Source organism: Pseudonaja textilis, chromosome 3, assembly GCF_049901715.1.
Source record: "Pseudonaja textilis isolate UNSWEBS1 chromosome 3, rPseTex1.2, whole genome shotgun sequence".
NCBI classification, from domain to species: domain Eukaryota; kingdom Metazoa; phylum Chordata; class Lepidosauria; order Squamata; family Elapidae; genus Pseudonaja; species Pseudonaja textilis.
The window spans coordinates 88,648,375-88,665,892 of record NC_141992.1 but is presented as its reverse complement, the minus strand read 5'-3'; the positions used below and the strand labels follow the sequence as shown (position 1 = coordinate 88,665,892).

Here is a 17,518-nt window from a genome sequence, read left to right as displayed (position 1 = left end):
TTTTGCTTCTCCTACCATTCCAGGCTCAAACAAGATGCAGCCATAGTTTATACTATGGGGGAAAGCATGTGGTTACAAAAAAATTCTGACAAGCTATTATTTCTCTTCACAACTTAAAAGAAGCTTTTTAACGCAATAAGAATGGTATTCGGGTCCCTTAACAGTAACTATTAAGGGTCTGTTTCTTTTTCTTTTTTATGGAAATCAGACAAATGGAGCTGAATACATGGTGTAAAAAAAGAATGGCAATTTATTTATTTTATTTTTATATGCAATGGTGGAAAGGATTTTTGTTGCTCCAGGACCTGCAAGAGTTCAGGGATTGGGAGACTGATTAAATTTTACTTTTCCAGTATTCGGCTGGAAGATGAGCACAGATTGCTTCCTAGTGTTCCTAGTGGGTTCTTAGTATTTCTAGGCCTGCAGAAGTAGCTACAATTCTCAATTTCTTCAAAATATGAGAGAAATAGTAGGTCTGGGAATACTCTGAATGTGTTAATGGAGTCCTTTGACAAGCATACCATTTGTAATTTTGGTTCTATGAGGGCTTACATACATGTGCTACTTCATGTCAGAACCATTAAGTGGTGAACAGAAGCCAGCTCAAGGCAAAAGTAATAAAACATATATTTTTAAAAAAGTAGACAGGATCTACTTTTCATTCATACTTCACAACTTTATAGCCTGACAGTTCCTCTGACTTGAGAAGTCCTAAGTTATTTTCCCCTTCAACCTGGTCTTTTTGCTTTCATCCATCCTTTACATCCATTTAATTATGCATCCGCGCAGGCAAGCAGGCATTCAGTTGAAAGTTGTTTTTTTGTACAGTTGAATGAACAATATACAATTTAATAAAATTGTATAAAAATACAAAAAAATCAAATAAAAGCAAGACTTTAAAATTACACATATTCGAACATCTTGCTCTTGTTTTACTAGTTTTCTGTTTGCCTTCTCTTCAATTTGTCAGAAGTTCAAAGTCAAAACAAAATCCCCCAAAGAAGAAGCATTTCTACAATTAGGTTGAAAAAAAATAATAGCTGGTTAGAGTTGTTTTCTATACAATAGAGTGCCTTTATAATAGGCAAAACTGTTATTACCAGTATTGTCTGTGTTGACATGGGATACTGGTTTTTTCTCATTTGAAAACAGTAATAATAAAACCATCCACGGGGGTGGAGACCTTTGTGTTGTGGGAAGTAGCAAGAGAAAGGTTAATATCTATTTTCCTCCCTCCATTCTCTTTGCTTTTTGGTCTAATCACTTCTCCCTCCCCTGAATTATTAGCTCAGAGCAGGAAAAGAAATGCAGGCCCAAAAATGTCACTTATGCTCCCCACAACAACTCCCAAATGGGTCTCCTAGCAGCCTTAGGATCAAATTTAGATCTAGAGAAAGTAGTACAGAAGATTGAACTTCCTCTCTCACAGTACCAACTATTCTCATAAAAACTGGAGCTTCCCCTCCCCCCTCGTGGTTGTTTGAAAGGCAGAGAAGTTGAAAGCCTTGATCTCAGATTTCTTGCTTCCTGCCTATTTCCCAGTTGAGGGTGAAATCAGAGGTCTTCACTAACTCTGCTACCTAAGATACTTTAGCTGGTCAGGTCAGGAAATTAACTGAGAATTTTTTGACATTCGAAGCAAGTATTTTGCCAATGGATTAAAGCCACCACTTTTTTTATTGGGTTTGCTTGCTTTGCAAACAGATTAATAGGCCAGGGTGGCTGCCGGCTCCACTCTAATCGTTGTGTAAAAGAAATGGATAACATATGGCCTGCAAAATGTGGGGTGGAAAATTTTCTTCAGTCCATCAGCCATCCTGATGATAAAGTTACTCAACATCTGGAAGGCCAGACCTGATGCATCCCTGATTAAATATATATGAAAAATAAAACAAGAGTAACTGCCACTAGTGGCATTGAGCAGAAAGGCAGATTCTTTCTTCCCCAGGGCTCTTTTCAACTGATTGGGAAAACACAAAACTTTGCTCACTTTTCATTCCCATTTTTTTTTCCTTTTTAGTCCGCTCCATGCCAGAACGGTGGTGTTTGCTATTCAATCTGGGATGACTTCACTTGTACTTGTCCACCAAATATGGCTGGGAAAGCTTGTGAAGAAGTGAAATGGTGTGAACTCAGTCCTTGCCCTCCTGAAGCCCAATGTCTGCCAGTGTATCAAGGATTTGAATGCAAGTATTTCAGCTTCCTCCATTATTTGTATTCCCTTTTGCAAATTAAGGTAACAGAGCAACAGCTTTTTTTTTTTTTTCTGCCATCCTTTCAGGGTAAATGGGTGATCTCCCTTTTTTGCTATGTTTGGTTTACCATACGTCTGAAATGTTATTGGGTTTCCTGCTATAGCAGGGGATTGGTCTAGAAAATCCTCAAGGCCTCTCACAACTATGTTATTCTGTTATTTTGGTTGCCTAATTATTGGCAACCAATGATTCCAACTGTCATGACAAATGCTCTGTCCTAAACATTGGTTAAAAAAAAAAATCAATACACCAAATACAAGCTAGGCGGATATGACCTTGTTGATGACCCTCACTCTGTCAAGGGCCTTGGAGTTCTCATATCGGATGACCTAAGTGCCAAAGCTCACTGCAACAGCATTGCCAAAAAGGCACTAAGAGTTGTAAATTTAATTTTACGAAGCTTCTCCTCTGGTAATACTGATTTGCAAACTAGGGCATTCAAAACCTTTGCTAGACCAATATTTGAATTCAGCTCTGCTGTCTGGAATCCGCACTGCATATCAGACATAAATACAATTGAGCGAGTCCAGAAGTATTTTACCATTCCTCTGTTCACAACAGAATACCCTACAGCACTAGACTTGAGATTCTAGGCTTAGATAACCTTGAACTACGCCGACGAAGATTGGACTTAAGCCTAGTACATAAAATCATATGTTACAACATCTTACCAGTTAATGAATATTTCAGCTTTAACAACAATAACACAAGAGCACACAACAGATATAAACTAAATGTAAACCATTCCAAACTCGATTGCAGGAAGTACAATTTCAGCAACAGAGTGGTCAATGTCTGGAACTCACTACCTGATTCTGTCATCACCTGCTCAAAGCCCCACTCCTTTACCCCTCAAACTATTCTCTATTGACTTCACCCCATTCCAAAGAGGTCTGTAGGGGGGGTGCATAAGCACACAATCGTGCCTACCGTGCCTGTCCTATTGTCTCCAATTATTAGTTTCTGTTTCTTGTATTTAAGCTTATGTTTATTCTTGTTTCTGTTATATCGTAAGCTTTTGACAAATAAATAAGTAAATAACCAGTAATTTAAAAAACAGAAGACCTCAAATAGGCAATTTAGATCAACTGATGGACTACAAAAGGCTTTGAATGAGATGCTAAGGATCGTACGCTCCAAAAGTGAGCACAGTAGAGTACAGTTTGGGAGGCAGATACTGTTCTGACCAAGGCTTCCTAGACCATAACTACACACACGCTTACTTTAAAAACAAGACTTATTTTATTGCAATGCTGGGAATTGTTTTCATTCCCAGCCAGAATTAATCTCAAACAGTCCCTCAAGAGAAGCACCCACCTTTCTTTTCTGTGAAGTGCTGCCAATAATGGAAGTATAAAATGAACTAGAAAAAAAACCCAATCGAAGAACAAAGAGCTTCAAGAATGAATCTGAACTGAACAAACTACTTTGCTTCCTGCAAAGGTTTCATCATCTTTGCCAGTCCTTTATACCTGATGGGAGGGGCAATCATCTCCCAGCCTTATACCCGAGTTGCCCCTTTTGTTTCAGCTGCTCTCACCTTCTAACAGCTCTATGCACATGCGTACTGGGAACAGCTTCCCGTGGGTCCTCTGCCTTGCTGTTGTCAGACTTCTCTTGCTTTTAACACACAGAGGAATTTACCTGAGTGTCTCTAATGGAAATTTCAATGTCAAATGTTGCCACTTAATTGTATATAGATCCATTATTCTGAAAGTCATAGTAAATCCTTAAAAAGAATAGGAGCTCCAGTATGCATATAAGACGATGGTGGCTTGCATTCTGCAGTAATAGCACATTAAGAAGAAAATTGCAGGGAGTCAATAGCTTTGCATAGTGTATAGAAATGCACATTTGCATGGTTAGATAGGAGGCAGGAGAAGGTGGCATTAATAAATTCCAATCCTCTCCAAGGCAAGATTGTGGTTTCAGAGATGTGCTATTTTTTTAGACCCTAAGATTCATCAAAATAGACAATACACAAACATAACAATAGAGAATCAACTTCAGGTTGCCCAAATTCTCCTTGTTTCAGCAGTATAATTTAGGACACACTGTTATTGTGTTAAATGATCAGGAATCAGACATCCCTGCTGCTACAAATCTGAAATGATCTAGAGGCATGTCTGTCTACTTTATGTGTGTTCTATATTTTGAAGAAGGAGTAAAGATGGGGAGAGAATGGAATGATTAATTTTGCAGAGGGTTTTTTTTCTCATTAATGCCACTAAGATTTGAAGCCCATAAAATCATGTACCATCAGGACAGAATAAGAATACATGACACTGCTAAGCAGAATGACCAAGGCCAATTCTCCTTTCTCAGAAAGCCACAAATTTTCAACTATCTAATTGTATCACTCTACTTGCATCATTAAGAGGGGGGGAAAGTGGAAGGGAAATGCTTAGCTAACAGAATGTTGCCTTTTGACTGTTCAGAATCTATTCAAGGTAGTACTAATATATGTGGGCGGATAAAACTAGTTGAATATTTATGGGGTAGCAAAGGGATCCAGAAAAATCCAATTCTTTGTTGTGATGTTGTGTTTTATCTACAGTTTTGCAACCCAGATCATTCAGCTGGCACTAAGATAGTTCTAAAAACAGCACAGTGCTAATTCAGTACCGCTGTCCTTTGAGGATACAGTGAGATCAGGTTAAACCTTTATACTGACCTCAAATGTCCTCTTCTCTTCTGGAAAATTATTTCAGACGTGCATTTTCATGCTAATTAATTGCAGATTTCTTAAAGTTTTAACAAATTTTTCAGCACTATGGTCACACCAATCATTACACAGTCACCAATCACTACAAATTAAGGGACTAATAAGTATCGGCTATCAATATTTTAGAGAATAGGGAGCAAATAATCAATTCTCTAATTCTTAAGATTCACATAAGTGTGCTTTTTTTTTTTTATCGCTAAGCACTTTTGGTTTTATGCAATGTGGATTCTCCCATAAATATATAGAGATGATAGCACTAGCCTTATGCAGTAACTTGATTTCTCCCATCTCTGCTCAGGTATCTCCAATGCCATTTTTAATGGCAGAAGCAGTGCCATCTTTTATAGAAGCAATGGGAAGATCAGGAGAGACCTCACTAATATAACCTTTGGTTTTCGGACTCAAGACTCAGATGTCATACTACTTTATGCCGAGAAGGAGCCAGAATTCTTCTCTATCAGTATTCAGGATACCAAATTGATGTTTCAGCTGCAGAGTGGTAATACTTTTTTTACATTGAGCCTGGCTAGTTTCCTATCTGTGAATGATGGGAAGTGGCACAAGGTCACCTACTCTATGACAGAGCCACTCTCTCACTCATCAAGATGGCGTATTGATATAAATGATGAGAGAGACCATGCAATGAGTACTGTTGCCACTGGAAACCTTAACTTCCTAAGAGAAGGCACAGATATCTATCTGGCTGACAAAGCTTTTGATCAAAAAGATGGACTGAGAGGGTGCATGAGCACTGTGGAGATTGGTGGAATTCATCTCTCTTACTTCGACAATACTAAAAAGCCACAAGAAGAGCAATTTCTCAAGATCTCTGCCAATTCTGTTGTCACTGGATGCCTTAAGCTGGATGCCTGCCACTCAAATCCTTGCTTGAATGGCGGGCTATGTGAAGATTTTTACAGCTATTTTCACTGCACATGTGCCAAAGGATGGACTGGATCTCGGTGTGAATTCAGTGTTGATGAATGCTCCTCAAACCCTTGTCTCCATGGAAATTGCAGTGATGGGATATCATCTTACAAGTGTGTATGCGATCCTGGATATAGAGGAATGAGGTGTGAAGAAGACATAGACGACTGTTTTGGACATCTCTGTGGAAATGGCGGCACGTGTGTAGATGGCATTAATGGCTATTCATGCCTCTGCACTGGGAATTTCACTGGAAGATTTTGCAGGTACAGTAACAAAGCAATGATAAAGATAGTAATCCACTAGGAGTATGTAGAGATCCAGTTTGATGTAGCGGTTAAGGCATGAGATCAGGAACTGGGAAATTGCTCTAGTCTTGTTCTTAAGACACAAAGCCAGCTTGGTAATTTTGCGCCAGTTACTCTCTCTCAGCCCTAGGAAGGAGGCAAGTGCAGGGACCTGTCCAGGCAGTATCTAAGAGTCAGTACTTACTCAAAGAAAGGAAGGTGTGGCAAAGAAGGTTTTTAACATACAAAGTGGAGTGGCTTGTAACTTTTCCCTTCTTTCTACATTTCACATGCCCTTAATAACTGCAGTTCATTTGCCATGGGGAAATAGCCAAAAATGGGGAGAGGAGGAAAGAAATAAGTATCCACATTGAGACCCCAGAACTCAAAATAGCCCCCACCCTCAAAAGGCTCTACATTGACAAACAAATAACTATTGAGACTTAATGTTACATTTAATGCATTATCTAAAATGCAAACAGCTATTTAAAACTTTTCCAAAAATATATTTCTGACCTGTTTAGTTTCCTTTTCTTTGTTTAGTGATTTAGACTTGTTTGTGCTATTAGGGCTTTGTATAAATTATACAAGTTATTTTCTGTGTCCACCCCCCACCCCCATTTTTTACCAATATCCTCATTTGGGGAGGATATCCTTGTCCCCAAGAGTGAGTTGGGTAGCCAAATAAATTTTCTTAAATAAAATAAATAAATAATCAGTCTTGGCAGATAACAATTAAATACACTATCAAAAGAATAATCTTAAACAAATATATCACAAAAAATGGGTGATGGGGGTTGTGTGGAAATTTTTCCTGGCGGAATTTTTCCTCCTCTTGTGAGAATACATATGCAAGCGGCTCATAACCCAACATTTGGGAAGTGTGGGAATTTGGAAGTACAGTCTTTGGATTATGTAGCAGAAACAATAGGGAAAATTAGTATTTTGGAATTCAGGGAAAGTTGAGAGAAATTTTAAAACACGCTCTTCACAGACCTGGTTAGTTGTTAGATGAGAGACCATTAAAGAATTCCAGAGCTTTAGATTAGGCTGAGAAATTGGACTAGGAAGAATGTAGTGGTACACCATTTTATACCTCCCCCCCCAAAAAAGCACTATACCTCTCTGCTCTTCATTTTAAGCAACCCATTTTTTTCAGTCTTCCATGAAAACCTAAAAAGAAGATGCATTAATTTCAGTGAGACACTTCCTAAAAATAGCCACTCACTTTATTTGGGTTAGTCCTTCTTCCAACTCACCTTTTTCACTGGTCTATGACAATTTGCCACAGCCAACTTGCCATGGCCAACTTGCCATGGCCAACTCATTGCAGGACAACTAGCCACAGCCAATTCACTGCAGGACAAGAGTTACACTAATATCAAAGAAATAGTGGAATAGAATCTTTGAGAAAGGATGTAAAAGAAGAGACAGAATGAAATTTGAATGGCCAAAATTAAAATATTTGTATTTACTTTAATTCATTAAATAAAATTGTTAAATTGTCCCACAGTGTGTTGTATCACAGCAAGTTGATCATGATGAGTTGGCTGTGGTGAGTTGTCCCATTCCATCTCCCACTCTAGAAAAGGAGTGCCCAAGACCCCAAGAGGTCTCCTATTTATATATTTGGTATCTGATTACTTGGAAGTAATCACCTCTATTTAGTTTTATATAAATCCAAGAGAAGACCCGGTAGATTTCATATGAGGGTTTTAATATATTAAAAATAGATATACTTTGAAAGAATATTGGAATATTATTACAGACTTGTTTTTTCCCCCCACTATAGACACATACGAATGCCTTCAACACTGTGTGGGAATGAGAACAGAAATATCACCTGTTACAATTATGGCAACTGTACTGAGTTTGAAGGACGCTTAGAGTGCATGTGCCTCGCAGGCTTTGCAGGGTTACAGTAAGACCTTTTGATGTGTCATAACTGATTTGAGAATGAATGTATAATTTTTTCATGCAACTGCATAATGCCATGTATTAGCTGTTATTATAACGATATAATTCAACAAACACTGGGCTTGGCAGAAATATTAGGTTGGTTTACTACAGTAATATATCATCAATTGCAGAAGCAGTGAAAAAAACAAAATAGAATCCACGTAAATATGTTGTGAAGGACTCACTCCAACATGAAAGTTTCACATTAAAAAGCTATTTTGTATAAGGTGGGATCATTTTTAAAAAATATAAAATAAAAGTGTTGGCATGAAGAAACTTAGTTCATGATTGATCTAAGACTGTGTCAGTTACAAAATGCTATAACTTCAAAAAAGTTGGAAGATATTGTGATCAAGCCCATCTCCAGGAAGCATTAGTCTCATTTAAGGAAACTATTAATCTTGAACTCCAAAGAAGATCAATGTTAACCCACTTTCTGCCTTGAGATGTTTTATACTTTGATATTCATAATACCCAGCATGGACCTTGATGACTTGAGATAACAGGAGGTGAAGTCCTTTAAATCTGGAAGAAATCAGGTTGAGGAAACATGGCTTAAGCCATTTCAGAGCCCTTGAAAACAGAAAGCCAAATTTCTTTCCCTTTGTTTCCTCTTAGAACAGTTGGCCTAAATACTAAACTAATGTTTGCTTTGCAGGTGTGAAGTGGACATCAATGAATGCAACTCTAATCCATGCCTCAATGGGGGCCTTTGCCAGAACCAGATCAACAAATTTTACTGTATCTGTGATGTGAATTATGCTGGTGATCGCTGTGAGATAGATGTAAGCGACATCTCCTTTTTTGTCTCTCTCTTGTTATGGCAGAATCTTTTTCAACTACTTTCTTACCTCATTCTGCGCATGGATGATGACCCAGCTGTGGAATGGGGTGAACCAGATGATTAGCAGCGAAATTCCTCCAGTGTTATTTTAAAGCCATCAAAACACAGCAGAAGATATCTTGCCCAAAGTGAAAGTAAAAATAACAACAAATCCAAAACTTCTAACCATGTTTTGCAATATTTCAGATAGATGTAAAGTCTGTCATTGCAATGATTTGGAGTTGTTATTGCAATGGTAAACAGAGAGACTGTGAGACAGATTTGTGATTCTTGATACTTTTAAAGTGATAGAGAAGGAAGGAAAAGGTTCCAAAAACAGATCTCCATTTTCACTTGCTGATAATGTCTTCTAGTTCGGATTTGTTCAGTAGTCTGGTTTTTATCTTGTCTCCTCCCTTAGTGTTGTAAGATGCAAAAACAAACATCTTTGACTTTAAAACAGGGGTTGCAGCCTACAGCTTCAGAGTTATATAGAGTGCCCCCAATGCATTGGGGATTGTATCTGGAGCCCTTCCAAATGTTGCTGCCAAATTGTAATTTTAATGATAGAAAGGGAAAATTGTGTCAGAATAGGGAAATTAATTTTGATTTCTGTTTACTGCATTAAATCCAATTTAAGTTAGCTTTGTTTTCTTTTACATTTTGCAGTTTGAGCATCAAGAGGCTATTTATTTCCTTCCTTTTTTTTAATGTGGTCATTTTCTTCCAATACTTGGAAATCACCAACTTGTATTTCTGACTTTTAAAATGTTATCACTGATCTTAAATGTCTTAATTTGTGCACATGTGTGTGCATGCATATAATGTCTGATTGAATGGAAGCACGCCTCTATATGACTTCAGATATATTGTACACATGCATTCTTTAATTAGAATCCCTTTGTTTCAGTATTCTTAAAACCACTTTATCTTTCTGCAATCCAGACATTTGTTAGAGTGATGTCATTGAGAGCAGATAGTTTTGTTTTGTTTTTTCCATTTTTCTTTATTTCTTTGGGCTGTATACGCTACTGTTATTCTGCGTAGGTATGCTTTAATTCTGTAATGTTGTGTATTGATTCTTATTCTCTTTGATGAATAGTTCCATTTCTTTTTTAATCAGTTGGATATACTGTTTTTCTTTCAAAATTTGTGTGTTTAATGTCTATCTTCTTCTTTTTTTCTTTTGGCCTTTCCAAATTATTTTCAAAGGATTGTGACCTGCCCATGTATTAGACATAATCTCTATTGGATTTATATTATTTCCTATTTTCTGGTTCATCCACACCAATTACATTTTAAATTACACACTGAACTCAGACCATAATGAAATCAATAATGGATGCTCCTATGAAGTTAAAGCACTCACTTCAGAAAATTGCTGTTCCAGATTGACCTAGTAATGGCGTCACTCTAGGTTCAGATGATTTATGAATAAACAGTTACTTTGTCTTTCTAAGATTTAATATGAGCCTGGCCCACTCACTTCCTGTATTGCTGCTTCAAAGTTGGGCTTGTAGCAATAGCACTTAGACTTACATAGCTTCATCGTGTTTTACAGCCCTCTCTACTCAGTTTACAGAATCAGTATATTGCCCCTAACAATCTGGGTCCTCATTTTACTGACCTCAGAAGGATGGAAGACTGAGTCAGTCTTGAGCTATTCAGATCGAACTCCTGGAGTGAGCTGTGATTTGCCTGCAGTACTGCATTCTAAACACTGCACCAGTGTTTGTACTTGTACTGAGGTACAGCCCTTATTTATCAATGTAGGTGTCCTTTCATCTCCATGGATAGATGGATGGATGGAGAAATGGATGGATGGTATCTAGCATTACCATCTTAATTGGAAAGTGAATTGATAATGACATAGAATGAATGCAGAACGAATGAACTTAATATTCAGTTCATTAACCATGTGCTATAAAGGAAAAAAATAATGTATGGCTACCTGTATTTTAAAAGGGGCTTTTATTCTGACACAGAATAGTCTGAATAAATATGTTTTATTTGTTTCATACTGAAAATAGCTGCAGCACTGAGTTGAGTGACATAAAAGAAAAATACTTTACTAATATTATATTATGGTGGACAGTTCTGATTGCTGTACATAATCTTTTTGAGCATCTTATCAAAACAGAAAAAAAAGAAAATATCTAAGCAACACTAATGATGTTCCAATAATAAATTATTTCATAGGTTTGGAATATCGGAAAACTATAGAATTTGTAAGAATGATTGCTCTGAAAGATATCTTCTACAATATAAAAATGAAAATGAAAAATTCTGCAGAATAAACAAGACATCATGTATATATTCCCCTCCTCAAAATGTATTTTGAGATTGTGGGATCAGATACTAGGGTGCAAATATATATTTAGAATGTATCATTAAAATCATTAACAGCAAAAATCACTTCATATTTGTTTATTTGATCTTAAAATTTAGATATCACCTCATTCTCAGAGTGACTCTGAGGGGTTTTCAGCTAAACGCAAAAAAAAAAAACCCATATAATTTTTTTAAAAAAAATCTTATTCCCTATATACATGCCGCTAAACCCATTAATTCCTGCAGTCATGGAAATAACTCCTCCTAACACCTTGATTATCAAGTCCATCCTCCAAATTCATACATTTGTACATCTGTGTCCTTTTACCACATTCTGTCTGTATTAGCATCTCTGTCTTTGTGTAAATAATAAACCTTCTGCTTTTGTCATGCCTCGATCTTTCTCATTTGTGTCTCTCTCTCTATGCTATTCTCATTGTCTTTGAGTATGTCATGATTTATAAAGGTTTATGCACACTTCAGATCCATGCTACTTCGAAAGCTGAAGCAAGGCTGTTTCCAAACTGCATTACACCTGAACCCTGAGGTGTGTGATTACTTAAACATCTCTCGAGACAAGTGTCTTTCACTAAAGACTACAGCTGGGAGGATCAACCCTCCCTCAGGACAGAAAGCCTTCTTTTCCAATTTCAGAAGACATTTGGTGCCTGCTATTTTGATTTCACCAAATGTCAACTGAAATATTGATGCACATACACATATTATTTCTCTCTCTCTCCCTCTCCCTCCCTCCCTCCTTCTCTCCCTCCCTCTTTCTCTCCTTCTCCCTTCCCCCTTCTCTCTCCTGCATGGAATTGTTTGTTTGCATTTAAAATTCTCTCTCTGGTGCCGACACATTTCTTTTCTGAATCAGCAACTTTCTTACAACTCTCAGTCATTAGAGTAGGATAAACAGTAGAATATAATAGTCCTTAACTAGAGCCATATAAATCATCAAGGCACGAAGCCCGCATGCTGTTACTTTGGTCTGAAAATGTAGCACCTAAGGCCCAGATGAAAAGCCTATAGGCTCTCCTTCAGACTTACCTTTTTCTAGTATGCCATAACCAAATCCAGATCTGGGTAGTATCTCCAGGGTTAGTATTGGTGCATTATTTTTTTAAAAAATTGACAGCCGTATATTACAGAGTTACACTTTTCCTAATAATGTTGAAACCATGAATAAGCATGGCAAATTTTAGTAATGGTGAATTCAAAACTGAAAAATACCCCTTTGCAGAATATGACACTGGGATTTGCCTATTGGAGGGGCCCTAATGTATTCATTAATTGCAATTGGTAGTTAGACGTATACATCCTAATGGCACTGAAATTACAATAATAAATGCCTACCACTTCATAAATAATTTATTCTATATTTGCATAGTTGTTTCTATGCAGTTATTCTTGACTAATTATCGTACTGATGAAAAAGGTGTCAAACCCTGAATAACAACCTTTCCTTCCATTGGCATATCTTTTTCCTTCATCTTGTATGTTCATTTTTGATCTTACTGCCATTCTTATATGTGCTCATTTTGTGAAAGCAAAACAAATTAATAATAATCCTATTAAAATAAGTAAGAACTAGCAAATGTGCTTTGGCCTTAGCTCAGCAATATAATGTTAACTTGAGGGATTTTAAATCAGCTCCAAAGTGAGTAATATATTCACCAGTACAAATTATGACCTTTGTATAAATGTATTTCTTATTTGTTCATTGTACTCCTGGACCGCACTTCAGATTGTACTAGTGAAAGGTAATATAAAGGCTACATTGAATGAAGTTTTCCCCCAGATGACTTCACAGGCATATTCATGCAATACAGAAATATATTCTTTCAGAATCTTTTTTCTACTTCTCAGATTAACCAACAACCCTGTACTTTCCCCCTCCAAATACTAACCAGGACCGATTCTGCTTAGCTTCTGCTTAGCGTTTGAGCCTAATAAGATCACACAGGTACTCCCACTTGGTGGGACAATAACTGTTAGATTTAGTGGATTGCTGTGGCAAAGAACTAATGTTGTGAGAAGGATTAAACTGTAATTATAAATACTGGTGGTTGCTTTCATATGGTGTCCAAATTATAATGAAGACCTAGTTCTTAGCCTTCATTATTCATATCACAATGATTCAAAAGAATCTCTTTCATGGAAGTATTCAGTTAGTTACAAATACTGAAATGGTGTTTATTTTTCTTCATTGTAAAAAAAAAAAGTCCACTTCAAACTTACTTCATACTGTAGTAATCTATTTTTCACTTATATACTCTTTGAAAACAGAGGTAGCTTCTCAAAAGGAGTTTAATGGTAATCTAATACTACAGCTTTGCAAGTTGTCTTAGAGCCAGTTTGGTCTAGTGGTACCAGGCTAGAAAGCAAGAGACCATGAGTTCAAGTCCATGAGTTCAAGCCCTGATGACAATGGGCCAGTTCTCTCTCATCCCAGCTCACCTCACAGGGTTGTAGGAGGAAGTGTGTTGGATATATTCACCCCATTGAGTTGTTTGTAAAAGCAGTAAAGACAGGATATAAATAAACAACTCCATAAATAAAAATGGCTTCCAGTAGAGTTCTGGGTACAATTGAAGGTGCTAATTATTACCTATATAATCCTGTAAGGGACAGGGAAAAGTTACTTGTGGGATCACCTGTTGATAATTATTTTCACCCATCCCATCAGTTTCTTCAGAGTACACATGTTCTGGGTCACTTCCATTAAACAATACTACCTTCTGGACCCCTTTATCCCTCCTCTGTGGCAGATTCCATAGGGATGGAACAGCATCTCCTTGAAAATACATATGGCCCTCACCCTGTAACCTTTTATCAGAGGCTGAAGACCTGGCTATTTCCCCAGGCACTTAAGTCAGAAGGTTACGTGAGCTCTCTACTATTGATGTGGTTTTTAAGATTGTTTTATCTTTGGCTTGCATGCTGTGGATCATGTTTTTATCCTTGCATGCTAGAATACAGTCAGTATTATGAGATGGATGGCCATACATCATTTAAATCCATCAATCAATAATTCAACTTCTGGAGATCTACCTACATATGAGGGAGGAGCTATAGTTCAACAGAAGTGTAGCTCCTTGGTTCACATCTTTAATATATTCTGCCTTAGATGGCAGTTGAGACTTCTTCCTAAGATAGGCAGTTTTTCAGGAAATACAGTATCTTTAGAAAACAAGGCAATTTAAGCCTGCCAGAATCTGAGTCCTAGCTCAGAATGAAAACTGTAGGTAACAAATTAGTCCCTTAAAATAGAACATGGTTCTGTTCATTAGCATATTTGATATTAATGTATGCTGAAATCTAATTTATATACACCAGTCATGTTTTCATTTAGTGACCACTTTGCTTAACGACCAAATTGCCAGTCCCAATTGTGGTCAGTAAATGAGAACTACTTCTAATGTGATCCACTTCTAATTGTCAGAAGTTATTGTTTCTTCTTTTTTTATCGTTGCTGTCTGTCCACCAGCACTGTTTGGTTTCTAAGTACTGCACATCTATACATATATCAGTATATAGCACATGAAAAGAAGCATATACTCCCTCCCAAAATTTACCAAACTCTTCCATCAATACTATTTTTTTTCACTCAGTAAAAGCTTCTATTTTAAAAATTGGGTGTACTTCAGATTTTCAATCACTACACAATTGCATAGGTATAAATAACCAAGCAATTTTTATATTTTAAAATATTCACAGCTGCTGAGGTGTTATACAATACTAGTTCCCTTCCTTTTAGAAGAAGAAGAAGAAAGAAAGAAACCTGAAATGGCTTTTTGTATTTTCATGCAAATGCAGCACTATATTTCTATTTTTGTGGCATATCCTCCTGTTATAAATACAGATGATAAAGCTAAAACATTCCTCCATAGCTATAACAGATGCATTGGTGGTGCACTTGATGGTGTTAAAAGCATAACAGAAGTTGTGGTTATATTCATTAACTATACGTCCATGTCTATCTATCTGTCTGCTTTTCTAAATGCTGGGTGCTCACCTTGTTTGCTTCTTCTGGGTAGTGGTGCAGAGTTGCCCTGAAAGAGATGTCAAAGAGATGAACAATGGCCCTGATCTGCAGGGATAGTATGCTAAATGTAACCTGGAGACAACACTAAGTAAAAAATGAAATGAAATGTTCTAAGAAAGAATTCTGGGAATTAGTGACTCCCTAATGAGGTTTAATAAAATTTTATAAACTCACTAATGCTAAGAAAGCATGCTTTCAGATTGTTGGGTCCTCCTGGCAGAACCATTCAACTGTGGTTCATCTTGTTTCCCTTTTTAATAATAATAATAATAATAATAATAATAATAATAATAATAATAATAATAATAATAATAATAATAATAATAATAATAATTATATTATTATTATTATTATTATTATTATTATTCCTCAAAACTGCCTCTTCTTTTTTTCTACAAGCTTAGTTCAAAACACTTTCTGTTTGCAATAGATTCACAAGTACTAAGAACAAGTGCTATGTTAAATATCACAAAAAGCAAAAATCTGTGGGAGGATATCAGTGTAGTAAATGATGTTTTGTTTTATTATTTTGTTAACCATCATATTTAATTTGGATGGCTAGTGTCTCCGAGGTGTCTTGTTTGTACTTCTGTCAAACTGGTTGTTTACTTTCTTTAAAGCAAAACAAACACAAAATAAAAAAGCAGAGATTAAAAGGAAGCACAGAGTGCCTGTGACACCCAGCCCCCGCTTGCTTCTGTTGAGAAGTAGAAAAATGAAAACACACCACTAGTTAAAAAGAAGCACAGTTCTATTGGTTAGGGGGCAATTACAGATAATGAGATGGATGGATGGGAATAGATCATTTCAACTTTCTCGGCATATTTTAGGTGAAATCTTCTCCCTTGGGTTTCATCTTGTTCTTCTCCCCATTGCATCCCACCACATCACACAACATTCCCAGTGGAATAAGAACTTCAGGCACCAGGAGAATTCATGGGGATCTTCTGAGCTTTATTTACATTATAAACAATATTCAAATAGGAGCAAAGGAGGTTGGGGCTACAGTATATGTGTTTCTTTAAAATCTATAATAAAATCTATGTAGTATTGCTATATTACTTTTATCCTTCTCATCTGTTTCACTGCCTTCTCTATTATTATAATTATTATGATTATTATCATTTGTTATTATGATTATTATTACTTTGTTGTTTTGCATGTACACTGAGAGCTTATGCACTGGAGACAAATCCCTTGTGTGTCTAGTCACACTTGGCCAATAAAGCTGTTCTATGCTGTGCAATGCTATACCATGCCATGCCATGCCATGCCATGAACTTGATCTCAGATTGGAATTAAAAATGGGAATTATAGCAATTTTTCATATACACTGATATTTTATTTATTTATTTACTTATTTTCACTTTTTTTGCCTATCTCCCTCAGATATATCAGCAGCATGCAAAGGAATTAATATATATGCTTATCTTATGTTTGAAAATATTTAATTGTGCTTTAAATTCTCTCCTAGAGAGGAAGAACAGATTTGGGATGTATCATGGATATGAGCTAATCAAAGTTTTGATGTGAACCAAACTGACTTTGACTGTATTTTAAATTGGTCTGATTTATGGACAGGTTAAGGTAGAGATCTAGATACTCTAAATTAAATATTATGGCAAACGTACCATTTTATTTTATTTAGTGTGGCTACAAAGTTTCTCTTATAAATTGGTCTGTATTTCTACCTCTACTAAAGTCATTTTAGCTGCTAGAACTAGCTGAAATTTAGAAGCATTCCTGCCAACTCTGATGAAGTAAGCTGCAGGTCATGCAAACTTGGTCATGCAAACTTATGCCTTTTAATAAAATGTATTGTTAGAAAAAAAATGCTACTAGATTCCTGATTTTTTAATAAAGTTTTAAGCATTTGTTATTTAATAATTGGTGCTTTAATAAAGTTTTAAGCATTTGTTACTTTTTAAATATAGAAATAAATTATACGTTAAGACATATTCCTATGTGATGAAAGCTATTAAATTTCAGACAACTACAAAAGTAGTAATTTTTTTAAAGATCCAGAAGTCCCCTATTGTCTGTAAAGAATGAATATTTTAGTGCCACCTTCATTACAGTTGTAAATGAATATTTTAGTGCCACCTTCATTACAGTTGTAAATTGCAGCATATTAAATTTAGGTGCTTTTGTTCTACATTTAAAATA

General features: G+C 36.3%; 1 protein-coding gene across 4 annotated transcripts in view; it reads left to right on the top strand.

Annotated features, from left to right (window-relative positions):
* The window catches only part of CRB1 (crumbs cell polarity complex component 1), a 151,035-nt gene that overhangs the window by 113,181 nt on the left and 20,336 nt on the right, over window positions 1-17,518 (top strand). For 2 of the 4 annotated variants that reach the window (XM_087930316.1, XM_087930319.1), the window contains 4 exons: window positions 2,021-2,186; window positions 5,279-6,173; window positions 7,987-8,115; window positions 8,812-8,938. In XM_087930316.1, coding sequence (XP_087786442.1) covers window positions 2,021-2,186; window positions 5,279-6,173; window positions 7,987-8,115; window positions 8,812-8,938 — 1,317 coding nt within the window. Of the gene's footprint in view, window positions 1-2,020; window positions 2,187-5,278; window positions 6,174-7,986; window positions 8,116-8,811; window positions 8,939-10,188; window positions 11,698-17,518 lie in introns of those variants that run through there. The other 2 variants (XM_087930318.1, XM_087930317.1) reach the window with 2 other exon arrangements.